The following is a 19,431-nucleotide window of genomic DNA, read 5'->3' as shown; positions in this document are numbered from 1 at the left end:
TGTAAAATCTTACAATGCATGATTGTATTTAATTTTCATGTTTAGCCAAATTTTTGAATGAATGTGCTTTAAGTTTTGCATAAAGATTATTTTAGTATATTATGCACCACTGAGTCCTAGTACTCGTGATAGCTTTATTCTTTGTCAGATCTGAGAGACTAGAGGAGCAGCAGACTGAGCTACTGAGGTGTGTGAAGTCATCAGCTTGAAGCCTTCGGGTATAATTTATACCCTAACTGTAAATATTTCTTTTGATGTATATATTGCACATAAATGTATGGACATGTACATGGGTTTTGAGCAGCTTGTACAAAGTTTGTATAAAAGTTGTAATAAATTTTAGTTTGGACTTTCTGAATGTAAATTTTAGTATGATGAATATATAAATTGTTTATCTTGAATGGAATATGAATAAATGATATTGATGGACAGTATTTTGAAGGAATTATTGAACTTGTGAATTTGAGAAATTAATTGAGATTGAGTATTAAATTGAAGCAGCTGTTGAGAAAAATTTTTAGAAGTGCTTTTTTACAGGTATTTGAAGAACGGTTTTCTCAAAATACAGAGGAAACTCTGTCAAAATTTTTATAAAATTTGCGAAAAACTAAAATGGACCAAAAATATTAACTAGTTTTAATATTAACTAAATGTTTTAAATACTTATTAGAAAATGCTCACCACTTATCAAAAATAAGAAAATTGTTTTAAAATCCCTTGTAGGGTACTTAATGAGTTATCGGTAGGCGAAGTGCGGTAGTTCATTAGGTATTCTACGGGATCATGTTATGCCTTACAAAGGGGTAAGGTGTGACAGTAATGTGATCCCATTTCCATTCTGGTATGGATATAGGTTGCAACAACCCTGATGGAACCTGATGCTCAGCCTTAACCTGCTGGCATGTCAAACATCTAGTCACAAAATCACCAATCTCTTTGTTCATTCCAGGCCACCAATAATGTGTTTTCAGGTCTTGGTACATCTTGGTACTTCCTGGGTGCATAGCATGGAAACTACTGTGCGCCTCTTTCAAGATATTCTTCTTCAGTTCCTCATCTCTTGGTACACATATTCTGCCTTTATAGTACAGGCACCCATCTCCTTTCAACTCATAATCAGTCTCCTTCCCCTCTTGAGTTCTGCCCATAACAGTTAGCAACTTTTCATCCCTTAACTGTGCCTCTTGTATTTGCTATAACAAACTTGGCTTTACACACAACTCAGCCAAAAGTACCCCATCCTGTGCTAAAGACAGTCGAGCATTCAATGCTCTCAAAGCCATCATGGACTTCTTGCCTAGGGCGTCAGCCACTATATTTGCTTTCCCAGGATGGTAGTCAATCACACAGTCATAGTCTTTAAGGAATTCAATCCATCTCCTCTGTCTCAGATTGAGTTCCTTCTGAGTTGGCAAGTACTTTAGACTCTAGTGATCAGTGTAGATGTAACACTTCTCACCATATAGGTAATACCTCCATATCTTCAATGCAAATATTATTGCCGCTAATTCCAGATCATGAGTTGGGTAGTTCTTTTCATGTGGCCTTAGCTGTCTAGAAGCATAGGCAACTACTTTCCCTTCCTGCATTAGAACACACCCAAGCCCATTGTGAGAGGCATCAATGTAGATCACATAGTCTTTCTCTAACTCAGGTTGTGTCAACACTGGAGCTTCTGTAAGCATAAACTTCAGCTTCTCAAAGCTGGTTTGACATTTTTCATTCTAGTCAAACTTTGCATTGTTATGTAGTAACTTAGTCGATTAAATTTGCTATAAGGAAAATCCTTCACAAATCTCCTATAGTATCCATTAACCCCAAAAAGCTTCGACACATTTACATTTTTGGGAGGCTTCCATTCAACTATTGCTTCAATCTTCCTTGGATCTACCCTGATTCCATCTGCTGACACAATGTGTCCAAGAAAGGATATCTCATCCAACCAGAAGTCACACTTGGATAACTTGGCATACAACTGTTTTTCCTGCAGTGTCTGTAGTACTACTCTCTGGTGTTCATCATGCTCTTCCTGGTTCTTAGAATACACCAAGATATCATCTATAAAGACCATAACAAACCGATCCAAGTAGGGATGAAAGATGCGGTTCATTAGGTCCATGAAAGCTTCTGGTGCATTTGTTAGCCCAAATGGCATCACTAGGAAGTCATAGTGTCCATACTGGGTCTGAAGCGATTTAGGAACATCTGTCTCCTTCACTCTCAACTGGTGATAGCCTGATCTGAGATCTATCTTGGAGAATACTCCAGCTCCCCTCTACTGATCAAACAGGTCATCTACCCTAGGTAAAGGGTATTTGTTTTTCACAGTCACCTTATTCAGCTGCCGGTAGTCTATACATAGCCGAAGGGTACTGTCCTTCTTCTTCATAAATAGCACTGGTGCTCCCTAGGGTGACACACTAGGGTGTATAAAGCCCTTGTCTAGTAGCTCCTGTAACTGAACTTTCAACTCTCTCAGTTCAGTAGGTGCCATCCTATATGGAGCAATGGACATTGGCGCAGTACCCGGCATAACCTCTATAGCAAACTCCACTTCTCTATCGGGTGGCAAACCCGGCAATTCTTCTAGAAACACATCCGGAAAATCACATACAGTGGGGATCTCCTCCATGCTTGGGTTAGTCTTCCTGGTGTCAACCACATGTGCTAAGAAAGCCTCATAGCCCTTTCTTATCAATCTCCTGGCTGTTATGGCTGATATGATGGTGGAAAGACAACCCGTTCCTTCACCCACAACTGTAATCACATCCCCATCTACTGTCTGTAGTGACATCCTCTTTAGCCGACAATCTACCATCGCCTGATGACATGATAACCAGTCCATACTCAATATCACATCGAACTCATGGAATGGTAGCTCAATCAAGTCAGCTAAAAACTCATACCCTTGTATTTTCAGAGGACAACCCTTGTAGACCTTTTTCACCATGACACTATGGCTTAAAGGGTTTGTGACTTGTATGTCCTCCTCTAGCTCCTCTACTTGTACCCCTCTATCAATTGGTGGTGTGATACACAAATATGAATGTGTGGAACCCGGATCAATCAATGCACATACTAGCAGGTCATAAAAAGAAAATGTACCTCTAATGACATCAGCTGGCTCTGGCTCATCTCGAGCTCTCATGGCATAAGCACGAGGTGCTACCCTAATCTCCGCCTGCAGGTGTCTGCAGTAGGCCTGCGTGATGTGCCGGTATGTCGGGCCTCACAGTCTCCTACCCCTCTATCTTTGCTGGCGAGACCTCTCCATCTGAGGTGGAGCAGTGGGAGTACTAGTGTTCCTCTGTGGACAATCCTTCAGGAAGTGATCCGTAGACCCACATCTGAAACATCCACCTGTCAACAATGCACTCTCCTCTGGGGTCTACCACAATGTACACAAGCGGTGGTGGGTGATCCCGTGTAGCGCACACAGTGAACTACCCACTGATGCACCAGATTGTCCTCCTCCTCTCCTTGGTGCAAACCGAGACTTCTGTTTCTTGCCCTGACCTTGAGTTTGACCCTGAGACTCCTTGGGTCTCTTACTACCCGTGTCTGCTGAACCAGACTGACCAGACCCAGAACCCCTCTTGCGTTGCCTATCCTTTCTGGACTGCTCTTCATTTCTGACTCTCTCCACATTAAAGGCTGATGCTATCAACAAAGAGAAATCTATGAAGTGGTGAGATGTCACTATCAACCTGATGTTGTCATTCAGTCAATCCTCAAATCTTTTGCATTTATCAACCTCTGTCGGCATCAACTCCAATGCATATTCACTAAGTCTCACGAATTCTCGCTCATATTCAGAGACTGTCAGCTGCCTCTGTCTCAGTGCCAGGAATTCTCTCCTTTTCGCCTCCAAGTACACATGAATGATGTATTTCTTTCTGAATTCAGCCAGAAAGAAATCCCAAGTGATCTGTGCAGGCTGTACCACTCTAGATACTATCACCCACCATCTATATGCATCCTCCTGTGCGATGTGAGCACACTCCAAGCTGCTGCTCTGGGTGCGATGCAAGCTCTTTGCAATACCCTCTCTGTCCTCTCCAGCCAATACTCTGCTGCGGCTGGATCATCATCCCTCTTACCTCTGAAGTTAATTGCCCCATACTTTCGCAGTCTCTCTAGTGGAGATCTGTGTATATGTTGCGGCTGTGGGGGTGGAGGTGGCTGTACAGGTGGTGGTAGTGGTAGTGGTGGCTGTGGCTGTGGCTGTGGAGGTGGAGGCGGTTGTGGCTGGGGAATGGCTCCGGTGATCTGACGGAACAACTGTGTCATCTGTTCATAGAAGGCCTGCTGTGCCCTACTCACAGTACCTCGAGATGACTCTGCTCTACTACCACTTCTCCCCCGACTAGGAGCAGGTGCATGACTCTCTACTTCCTCCTCTATCGGTCCTGGAGGTCCGTGCTCTGAAGGATCAGATGCCATCGATCCTATAAAACAAACAAAGAAACAGATCTGCATTAGTGTCACCTCGACTCTATTTAAAGGCCCATGCATGTGATGCAACTATTTCTTTCTATCTATCTAGGTCTAGGACCGCCTAAACCTCTGCTCTGATACCACTAAATGTGACGCCCCTTACCCGTCTACTGTATAGCCGAGCAATAAGTGCCACATTCGGTGCCGGAGCACCCTATCTTGTTTTATCATATCTATTGTAAACTTTTAATGTCATTTAAAACATATATTCAATGTGTAGAAATTTTTTTTTTTTATTTCTGTGGAGACCCGGACAGAGCCTCCCCTGTCTTATTAGCATTTGTCGGGTTCCACTATCACTTGTTAACATATTCATAGTCATCTTACATATTTTCATATCATATTCTCTTTTATCATATCATTCACAACTATTTATGAGATCTCAAAATGAAGTGTCATCTATTGCATTCATATAGAAATTCATAGATAATAAATTATAAGTTTTCATTTCAAGTCCAAAATGAAATACATCAGAAACTAGTAATTACATCATGACTAAACATAATGAACCAAAATACTAGTCTATACATGGGCCCTACCAAAGTACAAAAGACCGGTGAGGTGACTCTGGACAATGGCAGATCTGATCAGAGCTCTGTCAATGCACTACTGGTGGTGCTGCTGCGGCTGCTGGGACTGATCTCCAGTACCTACGCGATGTAAAACCAACGCGTTAAGCATAACGCTTAGTGGTGCATAATTTATAATAACAATAATTTAATAATTTGAAATAATATATGCAACTCATAATTTCTTGATCTTTTATATTTTTATTGCTCTTTGAAAATAATTAACATTATCGGGATCTTTTATGATTACTTATTGTATTTTAAGTCTTAATTAATTTTTATCAGTGCCCAAGAAACTTATAACAAATTTATAAAGGCTGGATGCACGGGTGTATACTGCTTAGACAGCCATATGTCTATCCAGAATACATCTGTCAGGCACGAGACCCGCTGTCAGGCTTGTAAAGCCAGAAATAAAGTAGGCACAATGGCCAGTAAGTAGGCATATAGCCTGTAGAACAATCATACCAGACATATATTGTCAGTTTATGATTTTCTCGGTAGGCAGTACTGCTATCTGTAGTCCCTAATTGGTATACCAATTTATCCAAACTAAATAAATAAGTCTAGGTATACTATGGGCAATTAAACAATTTTTTTTAATTAATTTAGCACTATTCACTATTACTATTTTCTAGTACTGTTCATTGGTACTATTAATTTCATATTAATAAGACATTAGTCCTAATTTACATATTCATATCATTTTTAATATTAAATTTTCCTTATGAGTATTTTAATTATCCTATATAGCATTTTTCCCATGAACCTTTCTTTAGGTTCATGTTGATGTGTTATTTTTATCTAGGAATTTGACTAGGTTAGGATGTCTATTTAGTCACACTTCCTTCATAACAATTGCTCCTCTATGTTTAAACTTGAATTTCAGCTTTTGAATCACTGAATTTGGGGTTATAGAACTCAAGTTATGGTCAAAATACCAAAGGAATAGTATTTTGAGACAATTTCTGGGTTGGCAGTTTTAGTGACTAAATTTGTGCTAACAATTTGATTTGGTTAAAGGCAAAACTGGGTCAAGTGGTCTTCATGAAAAGTGTAGCCCTATGTCCAAACTTTCCATTGGTAAAATTTTAGGTCATTTGGACCAGTATAGAGAGACTTATGACCAAATGAACACGTATTGTTCATTTGGTCATTTTCTGGGTTGGCAGTTTCAGTGAACCAATATTTGCTAACAATTTGAATTGGTTAAATGCAAAACTGGGTTAAGTGGTCTTCATGAAAAGTGTAGCCCTATGTCTAAAATTTCCATTGGTAAAATTTTAGGTCATTTGGACCAGTATAGAGAGAGTTATGACCAAATGAACACGTACTGTTCATTTGGTCATTTTCTGGGTTGGCAGTTTCAGTGACCCAACTTATGCTAACAATTTGAATTGGTTAAAGGCAAAAATGGGTTAAGTGGTCTTCATGAAAAGTGTATCCCTATGTCTAAACGTTTCATTGGTAAAATTTTAGGTCATTTGGACCAGTATAGAGAGAGTTATGACCAAATGAACACGTACTGTTCATTTGGTCATTTTCTGGGTTGGCAGTTTCAGTGACCCAACTTGTGCTAACAATTTGAATTAGTTAAAGGCAAAATTGGGTTATGTGGTCTTCATGAAAAGTGTAGCCCTATGTCTAAAATTTCCATTGGTAAAATTTTAGGTCATTTGGACCAGTATAGAGAGAGTTATGACCAAATGAACACGTATTATTTATTTGGTCATTTTCTGGGTTGGGTGAAGGGTAAATCCGGATTTAGGCAGTATTTAGGTCAAGTTTTGGACAGAATTTGGGCATGGTTTCTTCATAGAATATGGGCTATTTTGGGTCTAGTTTCACCCCCAATTGGCCTCATACCAATTGGGGTCACACAATTTCATTTATGGCCTAAAATGTATACGCCCTCAACAAACACAACTGTGAGAAAATAGCACTTCCAATAATTCATTTCTCCTCCAACTTCCTTGCTTCAATTTGACATTCAAGGCACTTCTAAATATCATCAACACATCTCAACAATCCCAATTGCATGGTATAATACAAAAATACCAAAGTTAGGCCAAACCCTAACTCACAATTTCAACCTCATAAAATCTCAATGTAAATCAACTTCTAATACTTATAATGCATCAACCAATATCATTAAATCACTTTATATACATCATAGTCATCAAAAACCATCACTTACCATGGGTAGCAAAAATTCACTCCCCCAATAACTCACCTATTTCTTTTAGTTTCTTACAAATTTCACTTCATTTTAACCTTAACTCAAGGATTAATAAAAGAAGAAAGGAAGATTAGGCACTAACTTCTTGAGTAACTTGTTAAACTTCAACTTTTCTTCTTCTTTTCACTATCAATGGCTTACTTATGGAGTGGGCTAACTTTTTAATGAAGGAGACTATGGGTTTTAGGGAGGAGAAAGCTTGGAAAATCAAGTTTTAAGAAGAACAAAAATGGAGGGAGAGAGCTCCCATGGTGGACTGTTCAAAGAGAGGGAGAGAGAGAAGAGAGGTGAGGAAGATGACTTGTGGTAGGTAGATTTTGTCTCTTGTGTCATACATATATGTATTTTTATTGTACTTTTTTTTTTTATGTCATAAGCTTAGCTTCTTTTCTTTTCTTTTCTTTTTTCTTTTCTCTTCTTCTTTTTTCCTAATTCAAATTCATAAACTTGTAAATTTTAATTTATGTTAATTATTTCATTCTCTAAATTTTAATTTGACATTTAGGTCAAAATTCACTTCTGGGGGTGAAATGACCAAAATGCCCTTTATGGTGCATATCGGGTTATTTTTATTATTTTTGTACCAAATAAATAAATTCTCTAAATTTTTCTTTATTTCCTTTAAATTTTTCCTACATTTTCTTAACATTTATTCCTTCAATTTATGCCTCCTCACTATAGTTTAGGTGTAGTTCCAGACATTTTAACTGTTCGAACAGACATTAGTTGTCGGAACAGTAAAATGTACGGACTACCTACGGTGAAGCCGTTACATAATCGAACTAAATTATCTTAAAAATCGAATTGAATTACTGAATTAAGTCGATTTGGTTCGATTTATTCGGTTTAAACCGAATATTATTCACTCCTAATTAAATGTGCAAATTTAGTTTATAAGTAACTAATAATTGAATTTTATTTACTTTTAAATTGATTAAATGACTTTAATAATTTCTAAAAAAAATTATTTATAATTTATAAATATAATAGTTATATTATTATTATAAAATAAAATTGAATATATTTTAAATATAAATATTTTTTTATTTATTAATCATATTAAAAAATAAATAAAAATAATAATATCCGCAACACAGCACGGACTTTTAGAGCTTGTGATAAACTAAACCTAAGCTAAGAAATTTGGCATGGATAGCACTGGGTCAAGCATGGGCTGGCTTTGCCATGTCCTTGCTTGCCAAAGTAGGTATTGTTTCCTAATATTTAAGACAAAGCAAACATATATATATATATATATACATTAAAAAAAAATTCTTGTAAAAAGACGCAATAGATTACTAATTTTGTAACGCCTTGTTTTTTCTGGGAAATTATATATATGTAAATTAAATAAATTATTATTATTATAAGGATAAACAATAACAAATAAGTGAAATAATATCTATTAAATCTAGATCAAATCGATCAGTTGACTTAGTAAATTGGTGAAGTGGCCTTTAAACTAGTTTAAAATTGTAATTAAATCAGATAAAAAAGTGATTTAGTGTGACCCGATCGATTCAGTAGTTGAATCAGTAAATCGATGTGACGCGGTCAGTTTAACTACTTAATAGAATCTCTCCTTTTTTTATTTTTTAGCATAGAAAATTGAACTCAAAATATCATAAAAAATCTTTAAAATAAAAACTAATTGAGTTAATTTAGTTGCTAAGTATTTTTTATTTTAATTCTTTTAATATATATTTAATATTTCATAAATATTAAAAAATATGTATATTTATAAAAAATTTTATACATTATATTACTTAAATATTTTATATAAAATTTAAAAGCATTATTAAATTTTATTAAATATAACTTAATAAATATTAAAGTTCTCTTTTATAAAAATAAATTTTAATTAATTATATTTATATATTAATTGGTGTTATATTTAATTAATTTATATATTTAAATAATTTTTAATAACTTATTAATTAAATTATTGACCTGCTCATCTGATCCTTTTGTCGAGTCAAGTTTTGGACCAAATTTAATTTCACTGGGTGTGATATTTAAAAGGAGTCTCTAAAATGGAAGGACGAGAGGAAAAGAAAAGTGGGGGCAGAAGGGAGAATTAACAAGCAAGAGAAATTTCTGATTGGCAATCATCGGCAAGGGCGAAGAGGTGGCTAATCATCGGCAATAATCAAGCCAAAAACCACCTCCTTGCTGACAAATTTCTGATTGTCCTTCACCATAAAATTCCCGCCCCTGCCTTCTTTTCTCGGTAACCCAGTAGTAGTACTGATTTTCACCCAAAGAAACGCTAGAATTGAGCAATGAAGAGGAACCCCTGCTGCTGCCCCTTCCCATTTCTAGCACTCACGAAGGCAGGGAGGCCAACCAAACTTTCGACTCTTGTCTCTAGCAGATGTTAAATCCTTTCCTAAGCCTCCAATTCAGTCAATGTATGAAGAAGAAGAAGAAGAAGAAGAAGAAGAAGAAGAATCTCTATTAGTTGTTAAACCCTTCCCTAAGCCTCCATTTGGGGAAATATTCGAAGGAATAAGAAGTGTACTGCGTATTAAGTTGTTGCAGATGAGTTGAAGCAAGGGTTTCCAAAAGAAAAACCAAGGAATCATTTGGATAGGAGAAATCAATTAAATTGTGAAGAGTCAATGTGAAAGAAATGTAATCCATTACAGGTATTGTTTAAATTTCTCCTTTTTTTCTTTTGAAAAGAAGAAGAGGAAGAAGAAGAAGAAGAAGAGTAAAAGTTTACTGAGGTGAGTGGCAATGCTCATGTTTTGTGGGTATTTTGAATGTATATATATAATGTAGAGTTTAATGTGAGTAAGTGATGGAATTGAATGATATAAGATCAGGATAAGCTTTAGGATTGGCATGGGAGATTAAGAACAAGGTACTAGAGCTAGTAAATGACAATTAGATCAGCAAAATGACTTTAAATAGGCAAATTTTGTTCAGTTTCTCTAACGTCAGATGGTGAAACTAGGTAATGTGGTTGATATAAACTCACTTTAACTCAGGAGCATGCATTTTATTTTCAATTTTAGATATAGACATATGACCTTTAAAAATAAATATATCTTACTTAAATGTTATGGCTATTACTTTATACAAATTCTTGTCCAATGAATTACTTCCTACTAGGTATAATTTCTACAACCATGTTTAATTTTATATATGATTGTGCAAATGCTTCAAAATGTACAAAGGAGTTAGAGAACTAAGAGTTGTTGAACTCTTGGGTGGGCATAGGAAGTTTCAAAGATTTTCTACAAAGTGGCCCTCTTGGCATGTCAAATTAAATAGCTTGGGATAGTTGCCATATTTCATCCAATTGATACCCATATTTTCTCACTCCATGGTGTATAAACGCCTTATTCAATTTTTCTTTTAGGGGAAACACAAATTATAAAGACTTAATTGAATTTTCTTCTACAATATGAATGCAAAATAATGATATATTTTTTTTAGTCATTAATATAATGATGACTAGAGCTTGTGATTTCAAATTATCAATCTATTTGTAATCTATCCCCCTGGAGTATCAATGGCAGTGTTTCTTGACACACTTTAAATTGATTAATGGTTATCCCGTAATTTTATTTATTTATTTAATTATTTTCTTGTATGATGTTATGGTGATTTGTCTGAAACCGTTCACCTTATTGCTTAGGTGATCCTCTCTTGGTAGTCTCTATAAAAGTGGTCTTCTATTTTACCTTGTCTGCATTTCCATGATATGATTTATGTTCTTATAGCACTACCTGCAAATTTATATTAATGTATGATCGGCTTCCCTCTTGGGTAAATAACTAACTACTTTGTTAGTATACACACCTATGTTGGGTCATTTTCGTCTTCTTGGGCTTCTCCTCAGATGCTAAAATAGGTAGAGGAATCTATAATGTGGAAGTAGTACTATAACCCTTTTCTTTTTAAATCATGTGAACTTGAAATATAAATAAATTCAGTGTAGCAGAAAAATGACGTCCTCTCTTTCTTCTATTCTCTTCCTTCCATTTTTGCTCTCTTTCTACTTATGGATAAAATGAGAAAATGATGACTATATATGGTTCAGAATTCTACCATAGAATAAGTTAAAATAAGATGAAGACAAAAGATACCATAGTACTGAGGAGTAAAAAATTTTTTCTAAGTCTGCTTTTTACGCCAGTCAACAGGTCCAGTATTGAAATCAGTGTATTTCAACATGTCCCATGCTAAACTCAAAAAGGAAGCTTCAGGTGCTGCACTGCCTAATGACACTGAACATGTCATACGTTCTGCAAATCTTTGTTTCTAAATTACTTCTTCATTTCTATGCATAGCCTGCAACATGCCCCATGTCATTTCTCCTACAAATTTCGGTGGGTTTGCTTCATTGAACAAATTTTCTTCAATTTTTTTTTTAAATATCTACAAGCTTCCAAATCAACTTTAATCGCCGCTGATTGTACTTTTAATCGTCAAAACACCTTTTTACCTATTAAAAACATTAAAATTCGATAAATCAAATGTAAAGCTATTAAAATCAACGATTAACTAAAATAAAGGCTAAAATGATATAAAACATTAATTTAAAAGGACAAAATGAATGTAAAATTACTTTAAAATACCTGTATGAAATGAGAGGGTATTAATATTAAATGAAGAGGGAAAGAAAATTAAAAAGTTAAAAAAGAAAGTTTCTGCAGCAAACCTTGATCGGTGGGTCACCACTTTCTCTTCCTTCCCTTCTACTCTTGTAATGTATACTATTTTACTTTTGCACTAAGGCCTACCTTTTGAATTCGATTAAAGCATGATGAATATAAATTCTGTAGCATTTCAATTTATGGGTGCCATGCACATGTATTTGTTGCATTTATTAAATTTTTCTCAAATTCTTTCAAATCTATGCATTTGATGCAATTTGCTCGTCTTCGAAAAAGAACTGGCACTGTGATGGCCATGACTATAGCATAATCTTTGGAACGGCTTTGTTTCCATGACATTCAATGATGACCATAATTGCGGCTGCTACTGTTAGGGCTATGCATGATTCTAGGATCCCGAACCGAACCAAAAAACCATGTTAAACCGATAGAAACTGTATCAAACTAAATTTATTATAATATTTTAGTTTGATTCTAGTTTTTCACAAAGAATCGAACGGGAACCATACCAAAACCCAACCAGAATTGTACCGAATCGAGAATTGAATTTTTACATATATTTTTTTATGATTTTTTTAGATGCATTATATATATATATATATATAAATGAACTAAATACAATCGAATATTATATTTTATTTCTCTATATTTTCTTAATAATTTTAGTTATAAATATATTGAATTATATTATAATTTTGAATTATAAATGTACTATTAAACTATATATATGTTAATTCATAATTATATAATACATAATTAAAATGTATATTATATTATATCCTTTTATATTATATAATATACTTAATCCTAAATTATATATGCATCTTATAGATAAAGATTATATAATTTAGAAATAAATAAAAGATATATTTTATGATGTATTATGTATTAATAATCTAATTCAAAACTTAAATATTAATTCAAGTATAACTTTTTAAGGAAATAATTATATAAAATTATTGCAAGAATTGAACATCAAATTGAAATCGTACCAAATCAAACCGGAATCGAAGAACTGAAATTGTACCGAATCAAAACTAAAACAGTGAATAACTGAATCAGAACTGTACTAAAATTTTAGTTCAATTCTGAGCAGACACTGAACTGAATTGAAACCGTACACCCTAGCTGTTGTGATATGCAAGTGCTTGCTTGCCATTAATATAATAATCAACCAAATTGAACTCCTCTTTGCATCTTACGGGATCCAAGGTTGGGCCAAGTATACTTGGGCCTAATACATCTGTAGCAATTGGTCTTATTTATGTATCTTGCATAGGGTGCAACTTTTCATCACCATACAATTTCTGTGGGGATTGACTGTCTTAGATCTTTGAACTTGGAACTTGTTCCTGAATGCCATGGACACTTGGGTTTGCTTTCTTTAAGGCTGAAGCTTCATGTGATATTAGCCAGCAAGGGGTCTTCAGCTGATCCATAAAGATCAAGTTGTTTTCCCTGTTGAATTTCGTTGTTTATATTATCATTTTGGCAAAACCAGATCTCCTTATTGCAAATACATACGTGTTTTGATGATCTAAGGCCGTGTTTTGTTTTAGCGAGTCCAGAGGAGGGATCTTGAAGAATTAATGGATTTGAGTAAAATCCATTGATTGGTTGAGTAAAATATGATCAAATTTGTTCAAAATCTTTCATCTAGTGAAATCCCTCAAAGTTAGGGTTTTGAGAACTCACCTGCCATCCTCCTAGGTTCGGATATATACATTATATCTCTTGTGACCTGTGGTTTAATTTTGAACATTTCAATGGAAGTCTCTTTTTATTTCTTGTGTTCTTTGTCTTAGAATGTCTGAAGGCCATTATTGAATCCTGTAACATCGTTTCCTGCACTTCATGCATTCAAAATGTAAAGGCCTATTTACGCTGAGGCACAGCAAGAGAGATGCTTAGTTATTATAAGGAGGCAATTGATGGTGAGGATAGCATCATATTTTATATGCATCTTCTGCCTGTTAAGTAGATTTTTCATTGTTTATTAACTTTTTATCTATGTTGCCTGTGCTGGATCTTACAAAAATGGAATATTTACATAATGCGTGGCAATATTTTTGAAATGACGTGGTAACAAATTAGTGAGTCGTTAACGGAGAATAACTCAAGGTACTGTTTTGATAAACATGAAAGTTGTCCTTGAAGTGATAGTTCTAAACCACATGGTGTATTTGTGTAATTATCCCAAGATTTTATAATTTTTTAAGTCAAGGACTAAAGTGTAGAGCCATTAGCATATCACAAGGATCAAAATTGCTAATTTTGAAATAGCAAAGAGCAAAGTGTATATTAAAAAATATCTTGAGGGGATTTTTATAGTTAGTCATATTGATTATTTTTTTGTAAGGGTATCTTCAAAATCACCATGATAATTGATAGAGTGGTTATATTTGAAAAGCATTAGGAATCTCAAGTTGAAAAAATATGAATATGAAGTAAAAGAGTAATATATAAGTGGTTGGGCTGTAATATTAAATTGATTAATCATTTTGATGTATAAAGTAACTTAATAACTTATATAATAAGGGGAAATATTGGCAATCCTACATTGAAATAATATGCAGTAAAAGGGCAATATATAAGTGATTGGGTTAAAATATTAAATTTGTTAATCATTTTGATATGTAAAATAATTCAATCACTTAAATAACAAGGGGAGTATCGAGAATTTCACGTTAAAAGAATATAAAGTAAAAGAGCAATAAATAAATAGTTTGATTGTAATATTAAATTGACTAGTCATTTTGATGTATAAAATTACTCAATCACTTATATAAGCTCAAATTAATATGTAATTTATCTAATATTATCTGAATTTAAACTAAACAAAAAGAAGCTCTTTCTTTTTGGTATTTTCCAATTATTATAATGTCATTAATAAGGGTGTGCGATTTTGGTTTGATTCGAGGTCTACTTAGGAACTGGAATCGAATCAAAACTTTTGTACAATTCAGGTTTGGTTTTTCGTTGTTTCGGTTTTGGTTCAATAAGTTCTCAGTTCTTCAGTTCCTATTCGTTTATTAGTTTTTGAAATAATTTTATGTAATTATTTCCTTTAAAAAGTTATATTTTAATTAGCATTTAAATTTTAAATTGAATTATTAATACATAATATATCATATAATACGTCTTTTAGATATTTTTAAATATATAATCTTTGACTATAAAGTGCACATATAATTTAGAATTAAGTATATTATAAAATACAATAATTTTAGTTCGGTTTTTAGTGAAGAGCTAAAATCAAATCAAAATAACTTTAATTCAGCATAATTTTTATAGGTTCGATACAATTTTTTGATTTAGTGCGAGACCTTCGAGAACGGTGCACAACCCCAATCATTAATATGATACAACTGTTATTCTGTTATGATAAACAAAAGCGTGTTATAGCTTCTAAATGAATGGAGGATATAATAATTTTAACTTTGAAGATTTTTTCTTTTTTTTTTTTTTCAAAACTCTTGGTAGCCAAACAAAAGCAAGTTCCTTTCTCCTCATTTTCTCTCCTTCCATTTTCAACCAATCCCAGCGAAAAGATAGACTTAAAAATCTTTCCCCTCTCTCTCTTCTTGCATTCTCCATCCCCTCCCTTCTTTTCCCCCTCATTGATTCACCATATGGAGTTTAAATTTAAATCTTAGTTAATCTCATTGACACTTGTGTGCCTGTAGACTTTAAATATGCCCTGGTGCTTGAGCCAACTAATAAAAGAGTAGCCCTTTCTGCTGAAAGATTACGGAAGGTGTTTTCAGTACGAGATTCAAGTGAATGCGTCAGTCTAGGAATGGCAAAGCCTCCAATTTATCATTTTTCATAAAAGCCTTATCAATTTCTCTGCAGCAGCAGATGACACAATTAAACAATTTGATGAGTGTTGCTACACAAAAAATGACTCGAGGAGAAGAGTGCCTGGCAGGTAGAGACGGGAGAGAAGATAGTAATCCATCTTCATAGAAGGAGATAGTAATCCATCTTCATAGAAGGTATAGAGGTCTGAAGAGTATATTTTTGTTTGATGTGATCTGATATGATTTTAAGATAAATAGGTAATTATCACTATTGTTTGTTTTTGTAAGTACGGTACAATTTTGTTCATTTTAATATTTTATAAAATGAGTTCTTTGTTGTTTAATTATGTTTTTAATAATTTTACTTATTAATTCTAAATTTAAGATTTTTTTTTTCTCATATTAAATAATAGTAATAATAAAATAGATAAATAAAAAAAATAATGGAGTGCTTACTTTGAAGTGAATTTATTTTAGAGATCGATTTTATTAAAATATATCTAACTAATAAAAATTTAATAAATCATATTTTTAAATAGGTTGCACCATATAATTTTAGACTGGACTTATCATAATTTTGCATAACGTGATATTCATACATTAATAACGTATATATATCCGATTCTAAGATAAGACTTGCATAGATAACATTGGAATACAAAAACTTCTAGATTTGCTTAATGACCAACTTATTAACTAATTACACATAAGTGATTCCATGAGGTAGATTAATTTCTTCAAGGAGAAAATCTCTTTAAAACCCTAACCTTCAAACCTCTTTTCGTATAAAGTAATACAGAAACATTTGGACTAACAGAATGGTTTTCAACCACTTGAAGAGAATAATTCCATATAACAGAAGCAGCAATCGCTTTCATTTGTATGAATGCCAACTCCTTACCTATGCAACTCCTGGGTCCTGCATTGAATGCTACGAACTTGTAAGACGGCACATGTTTGATTCTTCCTCCCTCTGAAATCCACCTCTCTGGTTTGAATTCCAAGCAATCTTTACCCCATATTTCTTCCATCCTGCCCATTGCGTAGAAAGAGAACAGAATCCTCATATTTCGAGGAACATTATGTCCACTTGGAAAAATATCTTCTTCAATTGCCACTTTGTGTTCGAAAGGTGCTGGTGGATACAGCCTCAAAACTTCACATATAACTGCATGTAGATAAACTAGTTTCCTTCCCTCTTCAATACTGAAAACCCTCCATTTTTCACTTGTTTTTGCACCTAAATTTGCTTTGATCTCTTCCAAAATCTTTTGCTCTACAAATGGGTGAGTTCCGACAAGCCAGAAGAGCCAGACAAGACCAGCACCTATGGTGTCTCTCCCAGCTACCAAGAGATTAAATGCCATGTCTCTTAGAAACTTGTTTGATTTAATCAGAATGCCACTTTCTGCTGCTACTTTTGCAAAATCATTATCTTCTGCCAGAAAGTATGTTAACAAGTCGAAACCCTCTCCTTCCATTTGATCTTTGCAGCTTTGGCCTACTTGCTCTCGCTTTCTTATAATACATTGCTCCAAAAAATCATCAAAAATCTTCCAAGATTTCTTGAACTTCTTCTCATTCCCAATCTGAAGCCATCTTTGCAACTTCCAAATGCTTGCAGGCAATGCATGCCGGTAAATGATGATCTCCTCTATATCATCAAAAGCTTTCTGATAAGCAATTTCAGGGAATTCAATAGAAAGGGAATTTGGGTCAAAGCCTAAAACCAACCGGCAGATATTATCAAACGTGAATCGCTGAAACACATCTTGCATGTCTACTTGTGAAACATTTTCCAGAAGTGGAAATAAGCCATTTAAGATCTTTTGCCTCAAAGTGATCTCTACAGCCAAATCGAACCTCTTGTTCTTGACTAATAAAGAGTGAAATATTCTCCTCTGAATACTCCAGCTATCAGAATCAGAATTGAAAATTCCATCTCCCAGAGGTTCAAAAATCTCTCTGAACTCAGGGCCCTTGGGATAGTTGGGGAAGTTCTTGCTCAGAACATAATGGACGTTCATGGGATCGCTAATCAACAAAAAATCCATGCCAAAGAACCAAGGTCCTTTGAACAGAAAAGTGCCTTTATTTTGTTGAAGAATAAAAGTGGCAAAATCATGGATATGAGACAAGTTGCAAAGAAGACCAGGAATCATCCCGAAAACAGGCCAATCGATGCTTACATAGCTACTTCTTCTATTCCACCTCGAAAGCCATAGAAGAAGAAGAATAAAAACAATGGAGAGAAATGCTGCTATTATCAGTGTAGACCCGAACATTTTCATTCAAGCTATGTTGAGTATCTTTTTTTGTTTTTGGATAAGCAACTCCGCTATGTTGCTTCGCTTTGAAATAGCCTAAGCCAAGCTATGGATATTTATAGATCAAGTGATGACTATTTTGGGATTTAAATTAGCATTTTAATAAAAAAAATTGTGTCCTGTCAATAATATATATCAATCACAATGAATTATTGCTCTGTGTGTATATATATATAAAGTAAAATTTAATTTTATTAAAAAATATTTTTAAATAATAATTTTAAATACACTAAATTAATATAGAAACGATAATAAAAAAATCTCAATTAACGTAAACTAAGAATATCATGAGTGTTATTATTTTTGAATGTCTAAAATTTAATATTCATGTATATATTTGACATTAATATATGATAATAGAATTTTTTTATAATTAATAAAATTGTGAAAAAATAGAAGAGAAATATCTGTATTCCCTTCGAACCTTTTTTTCATGTCCCCTCTGTTAATTTCTCCAACTTATGAGAGTGAATAACTGTTTGTTTTCTTTATTATTATTTTATATATTTTTTATTTGCTGACATGTCACTGACGTGGCTGACATTGCACTGATATTAATATCATGTCAGTAATTTTAATATTATTTCTTCATTTCAGTGGAAAAGATTAAAAACACACATCTATTAAATATTTCTCTAAAAAATTTTGAACACTTATTTAAAATTATTATCGATCTTTTCCTTTTCGAAAAATTTCTCTTTTCTCTTCCCTTATTCCTTTTATTCCATAAATCCCATAAAATCATGGAGAATTTCTCCTTGCCCTCTAAATCAAGATCTTACTACATGAGATGTTAGAATTACTAACAAAAAATTTTGCAATGATATTAATTTTATTATTATAAAGTTAATATTCAATAGCAACATAAATAATTATTAATAAATTATTATTTATTATTATTACTATTATTAAAAAAATTAATAATAATTATTATTATTATTGCTACTAAAAATTTAACAATAGAAATAATAAATAATAATTGCAAGATGATAAGCACTACGAACCAAGAACATGCCATTCTTAGTGACATGCCATGACAAAAAAATCTTGAAATCTTGCAGAAGATAAGGGGATGGACGTCTTGCAGAAGATAAGAGGATGGACGTAATCAATTAATGTATTAACAGTTGCAGGCAACGACAGAACTAGGGAGGGGCCAACAGGGCCATTGCCCCCCCAGCCAAAAAATATTTTTTAGGAGCTCTTAGATTTGTCCTTGTGTTTATTCATTCTGCCCACTTGCTCGATTAGTGCTATACTCTTAGTTTAATCTAATTTTTTTTAATGGTGTTTAAATTTTTTTTTTTTAATTTTAACTTATCACATTTCATAATTCAAACTCTTATTAAATAAATATTTTAATTTATC

General features: G+C 33.6%; 1 protein-coding gene across 1 annotated transcript; it reads right to left on the bottom strand.

The window, feature by feature from the left end:
* Window positions 1–16,302: 16,302 nt before the first annotated feature.
* On the bottom strand, window positions 16,303–18,104 carry LOC131171784 (alkane hydroxylase MAH1-like). Its single transcript, XM_058131721.1, has one exon. It carries the CDS (start codon window positions 18,025–18,027, stop codon window positions 16,474–16,476), a length of 1,554 nt encoding a protein of 517 aa, XP_057987704.1. The 5' UTR covers window positions 18,028–18,104; the 3' UTR covers window positions 16,303–16,473.
* Between the last annotated feature and the right edge of the window lie 1,327 nt (window positions 18,105–19,431).

This window comes from Hevea brasiliensis, chromosome 13 (genome assembly GCF_030052815.1).
Source record: "Hevea brasiliensis isolate MT/VB/25A 57/8 chromosome 13, ASM3005281v1, whole genome shotgun sequence".
Taxonomy (NCBI): Eukaryota; Viridiplantae; Streptophyta; class Magnoliopsida; order Malpighiales; family Euphorbiaceae; genus Hevea; species Hevea brasiliensis.
The sequence above is the reverse complement of the archived record's forward strand: the minus strand, read 5'-3'. Positions and strand labels throughout refer to the sequence as shown.

Excerpts from the sequence above, each read along its gene's own strand:
- LOC131171784 (XM_058131721.1), bottom strand. The coding sequence starts at position 18,027 with ATGAAAATGTTCGGGTCTACACTGATAATAGCAGCATTTCTCTCCATT.